The 18,653-nt window shown below is 37.4% G+C and overlaps 3 protein-coding genes across 3 annotated transcripts; 1 reads left to right on the forward strand and 2 right to left on the reverse strand.

The window, feature by feature from the left end:
- Positions 1 to 4,350: 4,350 nt before the first annotated feature.
- LOC122051618 (60S ribosomal protein L23) lies at positions 4,351 to 6,668 on the reverse strand. The gene is made up of 4 exons (XM_042612827.1): positions 6,571 to 6,668; positions 6,199 to 6,483; positions 5,245 to 5,286; positions 4,351 to 4,607 (listed from the first exon to the last, which is right to left on the reverse strand). The coding sequence occupies exons 1-4, from the start codon at positions 6,581 to 6,583 to the stop codon at positions 4,525 to 4,527; spliced, it is 423 nt and encodes a 140-aa protein (XP_042468761.1). The 5' UTR covers positions 6,584 to 6,668; the 3' UTR covers positions 4,351 to 4,524.
- A 335-nt stretch (positions 6,669 to 7,003) lies between these two features.
- On the reverse strand, positions 7,004 to 10,858 carry LOC122051619 (probable calcium-binding protein CML21). Its single transcript, XM_042612828.1, has 5 exons — positions 10,687 to 10,858; positions 10,097 to 10,315; positions 9,339 to 9,538; positions 7,559 to 7,733; positions 7,004 to 7,388 (listed from the first exon to the last, which is right to left on the reverse strand). The coding sequence occupies exons 2-5, from the start codon at positions 10,287 to 10,289 to the stop codon at positions 7,282 to 7,284; spliced, it is 675 nt and encodes a 224-aa protein (XP_042468762.1). The 5' UTR covers positions 10,290 to 10,315; positions 10,687 to 10,858; the 3' UTR covers positions 7,004 to 7,281.
- Positions 10,859 to 11,137: 279 nt separating this feature from the next.
- Positions 11,138 to 17,520, forward strand: LOC122051621 (ubiquitin-conjugating enzyme E2-17 kDa-like). The gene is made up of 3 exons (XM_042612829.1): positions 11,138 to 11,289; positions 13,262 to 13,508; positions 17,082 to 17,520. The coding sequence occupies exons 2-3, from the start codon at positions 13,293 to 13,295 to the stop codon at positions 17,310 to 17,312; spliced, it is 447 nt and encodes a 148-aa protein (XP_042468763.1). The 5' UTR covers positions 11,138 to 11,289; positions 13,262 to 13,292; the 3' UTR covers positions 17,313 to 17,520.
- The last annotated feature ends 1,133 nt before the right edge of the window (positions 17,521 to 18,653 follow it).

Raw genomic sequence — 18,653 nt, forward strand, 5'->3', positions numbered from 1 at the left:
GCACGGCGGTCTGCCATTTGGTTCGAAATGCTGGCCGCTCGGGAAGTCGGATATAGAAGAAAAATTCCTTCCAGTGCTTGTTGGAGGTCGGCATATTATCAAAAAAATTTAAAGCCTATTCTACTCTGGAAAATGAAAGTGCCCAAATCGGATTGTTTGGGGTAGAAGAAGAAGTGGAATATTTTGGGGTCAAGTGGGATACTATGCAGCTTAAAGAGGACCACCCCGCTCAGCAACCTAAAGGAGTTCGGCACAAGTTGGCCAAGCGGGATGCGGAAATAATTACAAACCTCCAAAATGAATGGATGGGTAGGAAATCTAAGGCCGCCCTGGAATTGGTCTAGAAAAAAGCAAATGGTGCCGATCGGCGGGTTATGGGGCCGATCGGACGGGTCGGCTATAATTATTTCGTGGTCATCAGGGATCCCATACGTCCGAACAAGACGCCGAGCGCCCTCTTCATCAAACCGACTCTCCATGGTCATATACCAAGGGCCATGAACACCAACAGCGGGCTCAAAGGAGCTTGTCATCTCGGAGAAGCAATAAGATGGCAAGAAACCAGAGGAACGGGAACGAAAGAGGCAAAACGACTTGGGAGGACCTTGTAAACGAAGGGAGAAGACTCACTGAGAAGGAAACGGACGGAAAAGATCACCGGTGGGATGGTAACCGCCGAAAAACAGGAACTGGATCGTTGGAGGTCGCAGCAAAAGAAGAGGCGGAAGGACAACGCACAAGCAAGCATACGACGAAGGAAGTAGACGGAGGCTTTATACAGCCGAGGCTGGTTGGCCTCCGCCGTCGGATGCAGGTCACGAGAGACGAGGTCATCATCTAACCGTCCATTTCAAAGTAATCGGCGTCCCATCGTACGGATCATCACCGCCACGCAAGAAGAGTCACGTCGTCACCAGGCGCAATTAAGGCGCCCATACCACGCATGCTTCGGTTTAATGAAGAGGATTTGCGTGATTTTCGAGAAGATTTAGACAAGCAAACATCCACGTTGAGCGACAAGACCACCAAAACGAAGAGCCGAGCGGCTGAATTTGGCAGAAGGGCCGAACGGCCCCAGGGATATTATAAGCGACGGAAAGGCGGCGACCGACCGCTCGGACACTGTTGGGTTCTTCGGGCCGCGAAAACCGCTTTTTCGCGTCGCGGAAACCCCGAAGGACCCAAAGCCGTAGATCTGTGCAAAGATTCGTATACAAAATTTGAAAAACTATTTCTTGTACGAGTTCACGAACTGATCTACTACTTAGATCTACAAGGAAAAATGTTTACCCTTGTAGCGTGCCTTTCGCAATCCCGCAAGGTCCAAAATCGTTGGAACTCAAGATTGTCAACGTAGACAATCCTCTCTCGGTATCCACACGAACAAGGAGGGTTCTCTAACTCTCAAGGATGGAAGAGAGAGCACCACAAGTGTACTAGCACTCTCTAGATGCTCTCGGATGGGATTGGAAAGAAGAGAAAAGAAGAGAAAACAAGAAGAATCTCACCACTCCTCTAGTAGTCTTCTCCTTTGTGACCTTCACACTCTCTTATTGTCTTGGACTTAACTCACACCTCTCCTCCCAATGAAGTGCACGGCAACCATCAGCCATGGAGAGCCAAAGCAAGAAGGAAGATGATACAATAAAACCACATCAATGCACACAAATGAAAAAACTCCACACCATTAAGTGTGGCCGGCCACATAACTCCTCTCATTAATGTGGCCGGCCACATTAAAGAAAGGAGAGTGTAACCTCCAATGAGGTGGCACACCTCATGAGGTGGAGGTGATGTGGCAACTATGTGTCATGCCATGTAGGATGAGTCAACCTACATGATGTGGCAATGCATCAAGTCAAACTTGATGTTTCAACTTCCAATTTGGTCAAGTCAAACTTGACTCAATCTCTTCCTTGTTGAGTTAAATCCAAGCTTTGATTCAAGTCAATTTTAATTTAATGAATCTCAATTCATTAATATAAATTGACTCAATGAATCAAATGTAAATTAGACTCATTCAACAATTGAATCTAATTGAGTCTAACTCAATAAGTCTAATTCGAATCCAATCTTTGGTTCATCATATGAACCTAATCCTATTGGTTCATCATATGAACCTAATCTCCATCCACATGTTCTTTGTGTGTGACCCAATAGGTTCTTGTAACGTTGGCAATGTTTCTAAACTCTTTTAGAAACATAAGCAATGAGCGGCATCTAGCAATACATCATTGCTACCCAAGTTACAAGAAATGTTGAGATCCAACATCACCTTGTGACTACTAATTGTGACTCCTCACAATATGTGACATTGTCCTTCTATCCTTGACATCTAGATTGATCAATGTGAGGCATAGACCGTGTCATCCTCTAATCAATCTAAATCTTGAACTACAAGTAGACGCACTCGATCAAATGAGCTCAACATCTAATGTTGACTCATTTGGGCATGGTCATGCACTTAGTGGTCTCACTCTATCAAGAATAGCGATGTCGCTCCCGTCATATGGGAGGGATAGATCCCATCTACATCACTCACATCCCTCTGCATAATTCGTTATATACCCAGTAATCACCTTTATAGTCCACCCAGTTACGGGTGACGTTTGACGAAACCAAAGTACATAACTCCTTATGTAGGGATCCATGGTGACTTCAGGTCTAAGGACTAATAGTCATACTAATAGCCACATGAGAAAGTATATGACACTCATATAACGATCCATGATACTTTCTCATGGCGGGCCATTCAGTATACATTCTCCAATATATACCCATGTGTCAACTTGATATCTCCATATCCATGACTTGTGAGATCAAGTCATCGAGTTGACCTACATGCTAGTCTTATTGCATTAACATCGTCCCTGAATGTTAATACTCGACTAGGAATGATTAAGAGTAGTGTTACCTATATCATCTCACTATCGATTCAACCAATCGATTGATATAGGTAAGAACGATCTACTCAAGGACGTTACTATACTTAGTTTATTTGGCACTAAAACAAATAAGCATAATAACCAAACTATTGCCTTTATTAATATAAGAATATGATATACATGAGTCCATACAATCATCAAATGATTGGCTCTAGGGCTCTAACTAACAGACACATAATCCAGTCAGTCGGACTCACTGCCTCCTTCGACTAGACTTGAAGGGAAGGCAAGTGATCCGGCGATAAGAATGGGGGATCCACTTCCTGAAGGGTCTCAGCTTGAGGACAGTTGGAGGGCTAAGCGGTTAATGGCCGCGCTGGGGTTTCCGACGCCAAGGCGGGAGAACCGAATGGCCGAGCGGGGCGTCTGCCCAGCTGGGACTGAAGGCCGAGCGGGTGGTCCGTTCGGCCAGGACAAGGGCGAGGGTACGAAGGTTAGCCGAGCGGCCTATCCGTTCGGCTCAGAATATGGGATGTCAGCAAAGGCATGTCTGATGATTATGCCGTACACAAGAGTGCACGAGGGAGGATCTCGCCGTCACATCATGGAGGGGTTGATACAGTAGCGGTATGGCCTTATGGGCGTCTTTCTGACAGACTCATATCTGGGCATAGTCCTTCTGACAGACCCATACCTGGGCATGGTCGAAAACAGTAGATGACTTCGATTGGCGCGCCCAGGCTCCTTGGAGAGGTCTATATAAGGTCTCCGTTTCTTCACCGGAGAGGGACAGGTCTTCTGTTTCTGAGACACCTCTTCATCTATTTCCTCGCCTGATTTGAGCATCGGAGGGCCGTCGCCGGGACACCCCTCCCGGCTCGGTTTTGTTGCAGGTTCGCCGGAGAACTCGAGGATCCAGCAGGGAGCGCCACATCCCCAGCGTTCGTTGACCCCTGATTCGGACAGGATCAATAATATAATATAATATAATATATTAATATTTTGATAAAAAATATAATTCATATTATTATATAATAATAAAATAAAAATATCAATTGGTGTAAAAATTAGATAAAAATATATTTGACTGATCTAAATTCTAAAAATTTATTTATCTTTACTGATTATCCCTCACCAGACACCGTCTTAATAATTAATATTAATTTAAAAAAATTTTGTTTTAAACTGATGTAAATTTATTTTTATTAAACTTTGGAATTAAGCTATAATATTTAGGTTAAAAGAAATAAAAATTTAAAAAACACTAACACACGCGGAAGAGTAGAGTTATTTTATATTTAAATAATAAGCATAAACTAATAATAAAAAATTGAATTATAAAGTTAAAAAAAAATCAAAACCACAAGTACATAAATGTTGCTCTATTATAACGGAAAATACCACTGGCAATAATCGGTAATTAGCACTGTATAAGGCATTCACGAACATGCTTGAAAATTATTAATAGAGTTCAAAAATCAAATGGCCGAATTATGAGAAATATGATCCACATAGTGAAAATGTTCTGAAAAATAACTGCTAAGCGACGACGCAGCAATAGACTGTTAACTATATCCTGAAAGACGTGAAAGGACACCGAAACCAAAACGTCAAACAGTTGATCCCAAGAAACCTCAAATTACACAATTGCGTTTGCTGCACTTGCAATCCTCGGCCACAGGTCAGCGCATTCCTTGCCGATGGGTCCAGTGATGGCAGATCCTGAAGGTAACAAAATGGTACATAATTTCATCACATTGATGCGTTGAAAGAAAATTCTTTGAAGTGGCGAATTTAAGGCACAATTTACTGATGGTAGAAGAGAAGTGAGGAGCAGAAAGAAGAAGAGAAGATAATCAAATTACCTAACCAGCCAGGCGCTCGACAACATAACCCACCCAGAGCCGTCTCACACAGACCTACCCCTAAAGCGTATAGAGCTCACCCACACGATCTCTGTGAGAAAAAGTGGCCACACTCAACAACATCCTGGACACCAAACAATCTAGCCAGCCCAATACACCGACCTTGCTCGCTTCTAGAAAGGAAGGCATAAAACCACATGTTCCCCTCCCTTCAACAAAGAGCACCCCCAACTCCTCCATTTTTGCACAGACACAATTTTAGACCAAAAAATGCCTCATGGAGGGGAGAGCATCTAAACAAGGGAGGGAATCTTAAATTGGTGTTGACCTCTACTCTACTTCCAAAAAAGCACAACCAGGCCTAGAAAAACAAGGTGACATGTTTGAAGTCGAGATTGTATGATGACATGAAAAGCTAATTTTGCAAATTGATTTGTACTTTGTTTATATGATAGTGAATAAGACAATATAATGCCACTAAAAAATCTACATACCTTTCATTTCACCCTTTGGATTGACAATCACTCCAGCATTATCTGTAAGAAAAATCAAAATCATTAGATAGCTGCATATATGTGAAGACGTCTGGATGTCCCAAAGAGCAGAACAAAAGCAACGTTAATGCACTGGCATGAATTCCAGATAACTTGTTCAGGATATGAAAGATCATTAAATGGATGAAATTTCACATCAATTAATTAAATTACAATAATAAACCAACACAATTTCAGTGGAGACTTGCATAGAAAGGAGCAATTTTGCAACCATGAAGAACATTGCATTCCATATAGACATCCATTCAAGCAGACAGAAAGGAAAAACAATGAGCCAAAGACAAATAAATTTCGTTGGACAAAGGTTCACAGTAGAATCCTGAATGCAAGGGGCAGGATCAAAAGTTAATGTAACAATAAAAAATAAGGCAATCGCTTGTCTATCCCAATGTTACCAAATGCAAGTAACAAAGCCTTCTAAATCACCCAAAAATAAACGAAGCATGTAACAAAGATGTGAATTTTAGGAAAATATAAATTGAGCTCACCCATCGAAATACAACCTAGTGCTCTAAGACATGTACGCTTGATAACAACTTAAAGTTCAAGTATCCAAAACATACAAATAATAAAGAACAGTAATGATAAGGATGACAATAAACAGTCAATCCTACGCAGTAAATCCTAAGAATTTGTGAGATGCAACTATGGCCCTCACTTACGCTGTGCAGTTCGTAGCTCTAGGAAATGCATTACTAGAAATGTGTTGCTTTAACCAATGCAAGCTGAATGTTTGCTATGCATAATCGCTTTAAACTGTGCAATTTGTAGAGGTCAAAAACTATGATCACGTTAGGAGAAACAATGGATAGAGATTTCAAAGAAAATCTGCAATTTGTTCCAAGACAAACTTATAATCTAAGTAGACCTGCAAATGGTGATCATTCAGCATACCTTCAAAGTACATGTAGACGCCATCCTTTCGGCGCCACGGCTTACGCTGACGAACGATGACAGCCGGCATGACCTTCTTCCTGAGGTCAGGCTTCCCCTTCTTTACGGTGGCCATAACCATGTCACCGACGCAGGCCGAGGGTAGGCGATTGAGACGACCCTTGATCCCCTTGACGGAAATGATGTATAGGTTCTTTGCCCCCGTGTTGTCAGCGCAGTTCACCGTCGCCGCCACTGGTAGACCCAGTGACATCCGAAACTTGTTGCCTGCAGTTCCTCCGCGACCTACAAGACCCAGACGCGACAAACCCAACTCAAAAACCAACCGAAGCCTGAAACCCTGACCTCAAAAAGAATAGAGAAGAGGGTTACCTCGCTTCGACATGTTGGAACAGCAGGAAGCTCCGCGCGGCCACCGAAAGAGCAGGCGATTGCTTCACCCTCGCTTGAAATTTATAGCTGGAAGACACAGAACCTAGGGTTTTGACGACGCATGATTTGACGATATTGCCACTAGACCAAATGGCGGTTCAAACCGGCGAATTGAAAATTTTCTCCGGTTCACAAAAATAAAATTACCCGACCCGGTTCCATCAAATTATTTTAAATTCTTTATTAACAAATATATTGATAATTAGTCCATTTATTAGTTTATCAACAAGATGTTAAGCATATACAAATTTCACTTGCAACATCTGTTAAATTAGGGAATAAGTCATGTATAATTCACAAGCTTCATATATTTTATGATGTTTTCGTGTTAACTTAAAGAAACAATAATATCTCATATTCTATTCGTCTAAAATTTCTTTGAAATTCATCAAGAAGTCGATAATATTGAATCCATTCGAGTCAAGTACATAATGCAAATGCAATATATAAAACAACAGGGGAGCAAAAAGTGTTAGAACTCAAAATATGAGCATTTAATTTGAAAAGGCGGTCTGAAAACAGTTGCCATTATTGCAAAAGATCAAAAAGAAGTATAAATGTATGCACAAAGCGCCTTCGAGCATATGTTCTTCATTTGCTTCGGCCCAAGGTGAGTTTGGAGGCAACTGAACATTTGAAACACTCAAGAAATCATTCCTCATCTTCTTCAACTTCATCATCCATCCCCACCCAACTGGTGAAAGCAAAGAGGAATTCCTTGAATGTCACCATCCCATTTTTATCCCAGTCCATCTCTTCTGTGGCAAACAAAACAACAAGATTGAGCAAATATATCGGGATGATCTTTATTTTGGAGTTTAGTTGAGTAGATGTGAAATGCATCCTTAATTGTTTAGCAAATTAGCTGAAACTTTAAATGACAATTTAAGTATGAAATCAGATAATAAATGAGGGAAAAGTGACCGACCAAATCTTTTCATGGCTATTCGTCCCGAAGAGCGTTCTCCTGCAGTTGTCTCATTTATAGCATGCACCATCTCTGTCTTGCTGACATACCCATCCTTGTTTTTGTCCAAGAAAACAAATGCATTAACTAGTGCCTCAAAACTTGTCTCAAGATCCGCCAGACCCATTCGCGAATTCTAGCAATTTGGTCATGGAAGAATAAAATTTGATGTTTCGTATTCTGGTTTCATGCCAGACTAGACTTCATAAGGGAACATAGACAAGCTTCGGTGAACAAATATCAATGTAACTAGAGACAATCTAGTGTAAGGAACTATAGCACACAACCTTGCAAATTCTCAAGAGTAGAGAAACACAAAGAGTTCCAGATGCTGATGAAATTATCACTCTCTGCAAATTCAAGTGCACTCTCATATGAGTGATAATGAACTAAAATAGAAGATTTCTGTTAATGACACTAAGCAGCCCACTACTCCACATTCTTGAGACTGTCATATATTATTGAGCATAAAGCTTTGGTGTTTATTTTCTATTATTTTACTTGTTCGCTAATTGATTAGGCACCGTTAAACCGATTCATCTATTCCATATATACTAATTCTTGATGCTTTTAAAAATATGTGCGCTTGCAGATGGGCGTAAAATGTAAATGCATGCCGCTAATTTTGTTCAAGGATCATCTTGAAGGAAAAACCACTCAATTCCATATCATTATTGTTACCCCAGCTCCTCAAGACCTTCATCATAGAAACACGGCCTATCCTGACTAGGTTATCTATTAACGTGTTGATAGAGAATCTTGTAAACCATTGATGACTTAAACTTTGGCTCTTCTGTACATTAATATATATTAGTCAAATAGCTCTTAATAGAGATGGCAATGGATTTGATACCACATTTTTAGGTATTACCCAAGTCAATACCTTACATGTTTGCACTTTGTATAAGGAAGCATATCCACTTCCTATATGTTTCATGAACTATATACACTCTAAGAGCATCCACAATGGAGGGTATTTGGAGAGTGTATTTCTCCAAAAATCTCCAAACCCCAAATCTCCACCATTGGAAGGGGTGGAGATTAGGATATTAAAAATCATCGAGCAAAAGTCAGAGATTTCTATTTTTTTGTGAAATTTGGGATATTTGAAAGTGAGATATTTGATGGATAGGACCCATAAATATTTGATTTGTGGAATATTTGATTGTGGAATTTGGGAAATTTGAGGAGTGAGATATTTAATTGATGATGTGGACATGGGAACCATAAATATTTGGGGGAAATATTTGCTCTTATGTGGATGCTCTAAATGTAGTAGATGGGTTTCCTTGGCTTATTAATGAAGTTGCACGCACACAAGTGTTCCAGACCTCGCATAGTGAAACCTCATACTTTAGAAGATAACTGCAAGCCTCAAGGGGTTTAGAATCTCTTGTTTGAAATGAGTAAATCCCTCTGGGAGGCATTCCATGTTAAAGTTGTTAGATGTGTAATCCTTAAATATTGTTAAATAAATTACACACCATTTACCCCTATATTTCTTGATCAAATACTTGCAAGCAACAATCACAAATTTTGTTGATGAATCTATACTAAATAAGTACCAACATTAAGAAAATCTAATCCATTTGATCTTACAAAAATGATACTATAATCACCTATACTTCTCCAAACAACATTTCACATATGGGATGCACAATAACAACTGTTAAAATGAATGGCCCAAAAAAAAGATAATAATTAAAAAAAAATAGCGAGAAGTAAACTTTATGAAGGATACTGCTTTTGCAACAGTTGGCTCGTTGAGAAGATAAACAAGGCAGAGAAGAACAATAAACTCATTAAATTTCATACCCATGTTCTCATCAATGTCACATGCCAAAAAAAGATCAGAAATCTCCTCCTCATTACAGGAGATTTCTAGCTTCTGAAAGCAGTGCTTAAGCTCTTCTAGATCTATTGCACCATTGGAATCTTCATCTAAATTGATTACAAAAAAAGAGAGCAGAAATAGCAGAAATTTACAATGGAGAGCAAATCAAAGGGAGGATAGCTAATGCATAAAAATAACTATAATTCAATTGGTTTTTCTAAAACAAATTAAATTAAAAAAATAAGGGCAGGTTTCATTAGGTGTAGGTGTAGCCTTGGGCTAACTAATTGAGACCCTTATAATCATGTTTCTATTCCTTTCCCTCAACATGGCCATACAATGAACGGCTAAAATAAAGGAATATCTTACATTGTTAGCATACATATTGCATATAACAATATTCCACATTAGAAAGGTCTCATCATGTATGAATCATACAGTACCATGCAATCCAACTAAAAGCTAACACGTACTATTGCCCCCATGTTGAGTTTGATTAAAGAACTGTCTGTTATAGGCAGTTGTAGGCTACTCACTGAGAGCATGTATCAATAGCCAAACCTTTTTAGTTTCAGTTTCAAACGTTTTGGTGTCAAATGCAAGAATTAAAAATCAAGTTAACCAGTCTCAGAACTCGTTGATTTTGCAATGAATATATAACTTACCAAATTGCTCAAAAATGGACTTGCATTTTCTAAAATTCTTGTCAATTTTCGGAAATTTCATAATGACACTATTAAATGATTTCACATTAGTTCCTCCCAATGCCCTTCGTTGCATAGCCTCAACCATCTTCGCATCAAGTTTTGATTCTAGAACACCACTAAACGAGTTGTTCCTTCCCAGCGTCGCGCCCATTTTAGAACAATATTCAAATGATCGACCTGTGAAGTATAAATAAATAAAAAAAAAGATATAAGACACAAACTCACCAATATGATTTAAAGAAGATATTCCCAAAGAAATGATTATGAATGATCAAACTCTGGCTGTCGGTCGAACTATGCAAAATGAGAATGGACAAATCTATGCATTAAAGAAAAAAAAATACCACGGAATGAAAGATGACAATTTGAACCGTCGAAAAAGCCTCAGTAACATGTTTCAGTCTTCGAATCGAAAAAGCCAATACGAAGCAAAATAACGTACCACGATCAACCCAAATATCAAAGATTTTAATACAAACATATGGATCAGAGCAATCAAGGACTACAAAGAAAGAAGTCGAGACAAAAGACGGTTTTGTGGCACTTGCCCGATCCTTCAAGGGTCCTCAACACTCCATCAAGCAACAATACCGAACGAGGGCGAATGCAGACGACAGAGAGAGGTTGGCGGATCGCAGGAGAGGGTTCCACTCGGTCGCTCCGATTCGGAAGGGAGACGGACTGTGGCTTACGGGACGAGAGCACTGAACGGAATCGGGATTGAAAGGTATTGTTAAGGAGGGCTAAAAATAGTTAACTGCAGATTACCGATTTACTTACAGCCTACCAACAATGTGATAGGTCATGCTTGGTAGCCCCCGCAAAATTTGGGTCTACGTTCTACAATGAAGGGGTGGCCGATGCGTTGTTCATGGAGGACGCTTATTTCCCTGGACGAGAATTTGCTGTCGGAAGCAAACAGGCAACACTCTTTTCAGGCCGTACGTGATTTGCCACTAATCATGAACACTAACATTGACTGAACCGGCTTTGACTGGCTGAACCAGCCACACCAAACCGGTTCCATTGCTGAGCTGACTGATGGAGAAAATTTTCCCCTCTTTAATCGAAATGGAGAAATTGCGATTGAGAGACCTCGAGACTTCGTCTGCGGCCTGAGCTCGAACGCTCCGATCGACTTCTCCTGCTACGTGAGTTAAAACTTCCTCCTTTCCATGGAGATTGTTTTTAAGGATCATCTTCTCCTCCTTGTCGGGTTTTTTTTTGGGAGAGGGGGGATTTTAGTCGTCGGGCAAGTTTGTATTGTTGAAATCTAGTTGAAAGTTTTGAAATTTATTTCTGGGATTCGTGGAGATCTTGTTAGATTGAAGGATCTGCCGGCCGATGACCTTTTCATGCTTTTTTTGCTTGGTTTAGATGAAACTCGTTGACCGTGATTTGCTTTGCTCGTTTTAGATTTCCTGTTTGCATACCACCCATTGATCTTTTATTCTTGTTGGATATGAACGATTAAGTTTTATGGCATTTGAATATGAGAGGATTTAATTGATTCATTGTTTTACGCGTTTACAAGGACTTTTTTTTTGGGGGGATGAAAACGCTTACAAGGTCTTTGGACTTATTTCAGAGAGAGAGAGAGAGAGAGAGATTGCCTTTGAACTTATTTAATTGGAGAAATGCTCAAAAAGGATTTGATTCTGTTTCAAAAAGCTCAAATAAGTTCCCGTTTTTGAAAAATTCCCATCGAACTAGCCTCCATGGATCTTATCCCTCCTTTGAAATCTAAGGTTATATTGTCGATAGTATCAGGATCTTTTAAATCAAAGTGACAGTCTCATAATTAACTCAAAATTATCTTTTGACCAAAAGCACCGTTCCAAAATAAAAAATGAAAATAAAAAACAGCAATTTTCTGGGGATAATTTTAGTAATTTGTTCCATTGGAGCCTTAATAGGAACCTTTTGAAATGAGGATCGTGTTTGACCATTTTGAACTAGAGTCTTTTTATCATTAACTTTAAAATAAATCAAGGGTGATGAATTATAGGTGTGGTGACTGTTGTTAAATGCATGATAATTGCTGATTGTGATGCAAGTGTAGCTTTGATTATCTAAAGGCTACTGGCTGTGCCTAAACAATTTACTAGTCATTCCATTTATTTTTTTTTTCAAACAGTTGATTCCATATTGAAATAATATCAAAATCTATAGAATCTATTGTAAACATGGACAAGGGAAATGCAAGATTATCTAGAAAAAAGATGACCGAAAAAGGGTGGTGATCATTGTTTTACAAGACTACCAGATTGCTTTTATATAAGCCAAAGGCACATATCTTTCTTGTCTGTTAATTTGGAGTCAATAAGCTTGTCAAGAGAGAAAAGGAGAGAACTACTAGTTTCATGACTAATTTTGATAGATAGGCAATAATTTATTAGCTTTCTTCTATTCAGCTAATGCATGAGTTGGATGCCTCAACTATGCAATTACTGTTTTATCTAACCATCTGAAGTTACATGTCTTGACATTGTAATCACTGTTTTATTCGATCATCTGAATGTTTTGATTTGATGGTATATTGCTGGAGTTTTCCAATAACAGTGCACATGGCAAAACTAAAATACTTGTATGGAATATTGCAAGTATGTTCCTACATATGAGCACTCAAGCAGCTTATATGCTAGATCATCATAATTACCTATGTAGGTTTCTATAAATTATTCAAAGCAGATGCAAACCCAAGAAAATAGTAAAATTTTAATCAATTTGTGAGTTTATTTGCCCTAAATTTTGTGCTTTAACTAGAGAACTTTGAGTAGAGTACTCATGTAAATGAACTGAATCTTGAAATCCCTCTTTTTCTGGAAAAACAAATTGAGAGGTTTTCATGTAAACAGAACTCACTTAAGAGAAGGGTTATCTAGTTGACCTTTAGTTTAGTTATGTGAACAGCACTCTCTTTTAGTCTTTTCCCATCCCCACTTTTCTTATGCAATCAATTGTTGGCATCACTAGCTAGGGGCATTCACAATTCTGTAGGTGTTTCTCTTATATCTCTTTGACAATGCTCTTGTAGGCTTTAGTTGTTTCATTTCTGTATGGATTCAGTGTTTTGATAAATGTCATTTATCTGCAAATAATTGAGATATTTGTCATTTACAGAGTTTTCCTTTAAAGAAAAAAAATAATAATAATGGCTAGCAGAAGAATTCAAAAGGAGCTCTTGGACTTGCAGAAGGATCCTCCTACATCATGCAGTGCTGGACCTGTTGGAGAAGATTTGTTCCATTGGCAGGCAACAATCATGGGTCCTACTGAAAGCCCCTATTCAGGAGGGGTGTTTTTTGTTAAGATTCATTTCCCACCAGACTATCCATTTAAGCCTCCTAAAGTCAACTTCCAAACAAAGGTACTTTCCATGAATATATGCTTTTTGTTCCATTTTTCTTTGCTTTTCTTCCCTTCCTGTTTGCAACTGAATTCAGTGGATCTGTCAATTCTAGAGTTTGTGAAATTGTTGTTGATGAACTATGGTTAAAACAAATGTTTTTATTTTCAACATTTGTTTTTATTTTCAACATCAAAACACGGTTCAATTTTTATGTATTTTTACAATTCTAATGTCAAAATATCAGAGTGCCACAATTAAATCTTGATATTTGTTCATTATAATTTCTCATGCTTTGATCAAGTTTTGCTGCATCTTAAATATAGATGTGGATCTAGAATCCGCTTCAAGATCATGAGTTCTTGACTCTTGTCAGTGCATTTGTTATTTTCGCCAGATGCTATCCTAATAGGATATCTTTATAAAGATAATGGAGCCTGAAAAAAGAGTCCACTTTATAACATCTCTTAGGGGGCGTTTGGTTTAGGGGAATAACAATCATTGATTGTCATTGTTGATGTTTAGATTATAGGAATGGAAATACAAATAAGGGAATGAATCTTTATAATTGGGTAATGACTCATTCTCATGTCTCCCCCCTTCAATGAGTCATTACTCTATTTTCAACAATTAATATATTCCCTTATTTCAAAAATACCCTTGACCCAAAACTAAAATTTTCCCTCTTAATATCAAATATCAAAATATATTTATTTAATTTTTCTTTCATATCACTTTCTCTCTCATCATATTTTCTCTCTCCTCATTTTATCACCCACTTTCTCTCTCCTTAATCTCTCTCATCACACTTTCTTTTCTCTTTTTTCTCATTACACTTTCTCTCTCCTTAATCTCTTTCATCACACTCTCTTCTCTTTTTTCTTTTTTTTTTTCTCATCACATTTCTCTCTCATCATACTTCCTCTCTCATCATACTTTCTCTCTCCTCAATCTCTCATATCACAATCTCTTTTCTCTTTTTTCTCATCACACTTTCTCTTTCATCATGCTTTCTATCTCATCACACTTTCTCTCTCCTCAATTTCTCCCATCACATTCACTTTCCTATTTTTTCCTCATCACACTTTCTCTCTCATCATACTTTCTCTCTCCTCAATCTCTCCCATCACACTCTCTCTCCTTATTTTTTCTCATTACACTCTCTCTCTCTCTTTATCCTCTCTCATTGTATTTTCTCTCTCATCATATTTTCTCTCTCATCTTCTATCATCATACTCTCTCCCATCACACTCTCTTTCCTCATTTTCTCTCATCGCACTTTCTTTCTCTTCATTCTTTCCCATCACACTTTCTCTCTCATCATACTTTCTCTCTCATCATATTTTCTCTCTCATCATATTTTTCTCTCACATTCAACTTTCTCTTACATCTAATTTTTTCTCTTATTTTCCTTTAAGGGTAAAAAAGAAAACTTTGATTTATTTCGATAGAAAATATTCAACTAACCAAACATTGTTTTTAAGAGTGATATTCATACTCATATTCATTCTCATTCCACAATACTATGATTCTCATTCCGATTCCTATTCCTAGGAAAGAACCAAATGTCCCTTTAGTTTTCCTGTTTAAGATGCATCTAATATGGTAACTTTATGAGGTAGCAACTGCAATTTTGTTGTTGTTAACGTAATTAATTATAAATGTCATTTATTTAATGAGACTCATAAGACAACTAGTGAAGAAATATCAACAAATGAAAAATTTTCACATGTTTCTTTTATTATTTGTGAAAAAAATTATGGCTAGAGTATCTGAATAGTTATTATGGTGAATTACAAGGTGCAAAGAATATTTAGTTGGACAAAAAAAAAGTGCACATATACCCTTATAAATTTATTATTTTGCATATTTAATATTTAGGAAGGGGAGCCTTTACGCAACGGTAAAGTTGTTGCTATGTGACCAAAAGGTCACGGGTTCGAATCTTGAAAACAACCTCTTGCAAAAAGCAGGATAAGGCTGTGTACAATAGATCCTTTCCTGGGACCCGCATGACGGGAGCTTCGTGCATCGGGCTGTCTTTTTTTTTTGCATATTTAATATTCCCAAAACTTAATGTCTTATACATACATGTCATTAGTGAGCTTCTCTCTTAAATCAGAAACTTAAATGATTGTCTTAGATATACTTTAAAAAAATAAAATGCAGTCCAGTGCATGAAACTCCTCCCAATGCGGGGAAAGGGTCTATTGTACGCAAATTTAACCTGCTTTGCAAGAGGATATTTCCGAGACTCAAATCATGAACTCTAGGTCACATGGTAGCTAAGGCTCCCTTTCATTGTACTTGATATACTTATCAATTAAAAATCTCTTTAGCATGTGTTATTTACAAATGCAAATAGGATAGTTGATGAAAGTACAAATAATCATGAAAGATGAAGTATGGAGAAGACTATAAATTATGGCTCAGTTTACTTTAATGGAGCATCTTCAGGGAGAGGGAGAGGGAGACTCATAAAATTTACAAATGGAACTCCTTCACTTATGGATATTTTCTTTAATATCACTTTGCCTCCTCCATCCTCTTCCCATCCTATCTTTCCATCTAAGTAGTTTAAAAGGTTTTAAGTTAAATAGAGCTAAGATTGAATATATAAAATATAGTTTGACAGACAAGAATAACATACATTTAACTTGGGTAGACAGAAATCCTCTTAAGAGTTCTAGCTATCTTAAATCTATTATTCAATATTGAGATAGTGCTAAAGATATCACTAATAGCATAAACAATAAAAATGAAAAGAAGCTTTCATATTCTTGCACAATCATCTTGTGTCCCATAGCTAAAAGGAAAATTTATAAAACATGCTATATGTTAGTCATACTTTATGTTTTATGGGTTAAAAATGTTGGAATTAATGTAAAAGGGTAGTCTGATGCACGAAGCTCCTTCTATGCAAGGTCCTGGGGGATGATCCATTATACGCAGCCTTACCTTGTTTTTTTTGCAAAAGGTTGTTTCTAGAATTCAAACCTGTGACCTTTTGGTTACAAAACAACAACGTTACTGTTGCACCAAAATGTTGGAATTAATGTAAAAAATGAAAATTTATGAAATTATTCGTAATCCATCGGAGAAATTCCATTAGATGATAAAATGATATTTAATAGATTAAAGATGATATGTGATATCCAACAGATTTTAACAAAAATGTATGCAGTAGCCTAAAGAAAGCCTATTAAAAGTTAAAACAAGCAGATATAATTTATAATTTGGATTTTAGTAGCAAAATAATTCTACATTCATTAAAAGCAATATAAGAAGGCTTTTTGGAAATGATTAGAACTCATGATCTGGTTACTGCAATTTTGTTCTTATTGTGGGTAGTTTCAATATTCTACATAACAAAGCTTTAAAAAGCTACATGTAGATAATGCTACAAATCATTCTCTAAAGGCTTGTTATTTATTCACTTTGGTGTCAATGCTAGATCCACATTTTTTGTTCTTCCAAGATAACTTTCCGAGAAATATTCTGAAGTTTGTTTAACCCATATGATGATTACATCTTGCCTTTTCACAGGCAGGATTCAGTTATTATTGCCATGAAGTTACTCGCTCTCTCATGCAGGTTTACCACCCGAACATCAACTCAAATGGAAGCATCTGCCTTGACATCCTCAAGGAGCAGTGGAGCCCTGCACTGACCATCTCCAAGGTTCTCCTCTCGATTTGCTCTCTCCTGACTGACCCGAACCCAGACGACCCCCTTGTTCCTGAGATCGCCCACATCTACAAGACGCAGAGGTCACGATACGAGGAGACTGCTCGAGCATGGACCCAAAAGTATGCCATGGGATGAAACTGACGAGCCCAAGTTGCTTCAAGTGTTGTAACGCTTACATGAAGGCTAAAAACCAACTATCAAGTCTGTGTGTGTGTTCCGGTGCATGTAGTGTGTGCTACCCAAGTCTCTGATATCAATGTGGTGTCCTTAGCACATTCTCCCGTGTGTTATGTAATTGCCAACTGACACTTTTTCCATGGAACCTTTTTGGTTTACTCCTAAATTTTGTTCGTAAGTTTGTCATAAATATTGTATGTTGTTTTATAATTAGCAAAAGCAGGGCCGGTTCAAACCTATTTAAGGTCCTAGGTAGAAAAAAAAAATTAGGCATTTGGCATGTGTAAAAAAAAATTCCCTCACATTTTTTCATCCAGATTTATTGAAAATAATAGATTATTTTTTTTTTAACAAATTAAAATATTATTTTTTAAAAATATTTTTTATAAAATTTAATTTTCTCACTTGTTGAAATATAAAATTATTAATTAAATTTTTATATTCATATTTTGATAACCTAATTTAGAGCATCTACAATAACTTGGGATATTTCTCCCAAGTATTTGTGGACTCCACTTCCACATCAACTTTCAAATATCCTACTATTCAAATATCTCAACTTTCACAATGAAATATCCCACTATCCAAATATTTATGGGTCTTATTCATCAAATATTCACTCTCAAATATCCTCAATTCTACAGTTAAATATCTCACCACCAACCAAATATTTATAGGGCTCACGATCAATTAATTAACTTACATTTAATTTTAATAAAAATATAATAGAAATATAAATTTAATTAAATTTAAAAAAATAAAAAAAAATTAAGTCACGGATCCACATTTAAGGTGGGGTCCACCAGCAATTAAAAATATATAAAAAAATAAAAAATAGTGGCAGCCCACTTTTTGTGGGCCCCAAAGGGGAAATCACCTCACCTAAATTTGAGAGGAAAAGCAATTCCCCATAGGTAGTAAATACTTATCCATTAAGCGGAGGAAATGGTATCATAAGAAGCAAAAAGATTATGCTCCCATTGTTAAAAGAACGGACTAAGAGGGTCAGCTACCTAGCTAACTTTCCTAATTAAATGTTGTTACTGTATAGATAACTCTTATTGTGAAAAGAGCTATTACTCTATAATTGATAATTGATGGGTAGAGCCAAAGAGTGTGAACTATACAAGTTCACAATACCATTTGATTAAATGAAAGAAGAAGCTCCGGTGTATAGAGAAGACCTCGCCGTTTAAGAAATAACCATAGAAACGAAGGAACCCACTTTTTTTTAGTATCATTAGAATTTATTATTTTCAGGTGAAATGCCTGAAAGGAATAAAAAATGGTGGTAAGGAA

Source organism: Zingiber officinale, chromosome 3A (genome assembly GCF_018446385.1).
Source record: "Zingiber officinale cultivar Zhangliang chromosome 3A, Zo_v1.1, whole genome shotgun sequence".
NCBI classification, from domain to species: Eukaryota; Viridiplantae; Streptophyta; class Magnoliopsida; order Zingiberales; family Zingiberaceae; genus Zingiber; species Zingiber officinale.

Excerpts from the sequence above, each read along its gene's own strand:
- LOC122051619 (XM_042612828.1), bottom strand. The coding sequence starts at position 10,289 with ATGGGCGCGACGCTGGGAAGGAACAACTCGTTTAGTGGTGTTCTAGAA. Across the intron at positions 9,539-10,096 it reads GTCCATTTTTGAGCAATTTG|ATGAAGATTCCAATGGTGCA; the intron begins GTAAGTTATATA and ends TAATCAATTTAG. Across the intron at positions 7,389-7,558 it reads AATAGCCATGAAAAGATTTG|AAGAGATGGACTGGGATAAA; the intron begins GTCGGTCACTTT and ends TGTTTGCCACAG.
- LOC122051618 (XM_042612827.1), bottom strand. Across the intron at positions 5,287-6,198 it reads CGTCTACATGTACTTTGAAG|ATAATGCTGGAGTGATTGTC; the intron begins GTATGCTGAATG and ends TTTTTCTTACAG. Across the intron at positions 4,608-5,244 it reads TCCAAAGGGTGAAATGAAAG|GATCTGCCATCACTGGACCC; the intron begins GTATGTAGATTT and ends TGTTACCTTCAG.
- LOC122051621 (XM_042612829.1), top strand. The coding sequence starts at position 13,293 with ATGGCTAGCAGAAGAATTCAAAAGGAGCTCTTGGACTTGCAGAAGGAT. Across the intron at positions 13,509-17,081 it reads AAGTCAACTTCCAAACAAAG|GTTTACCACCCGAACATCAA; the intron begins GTACTTTCCATG and ends TCTCTCATGCAG.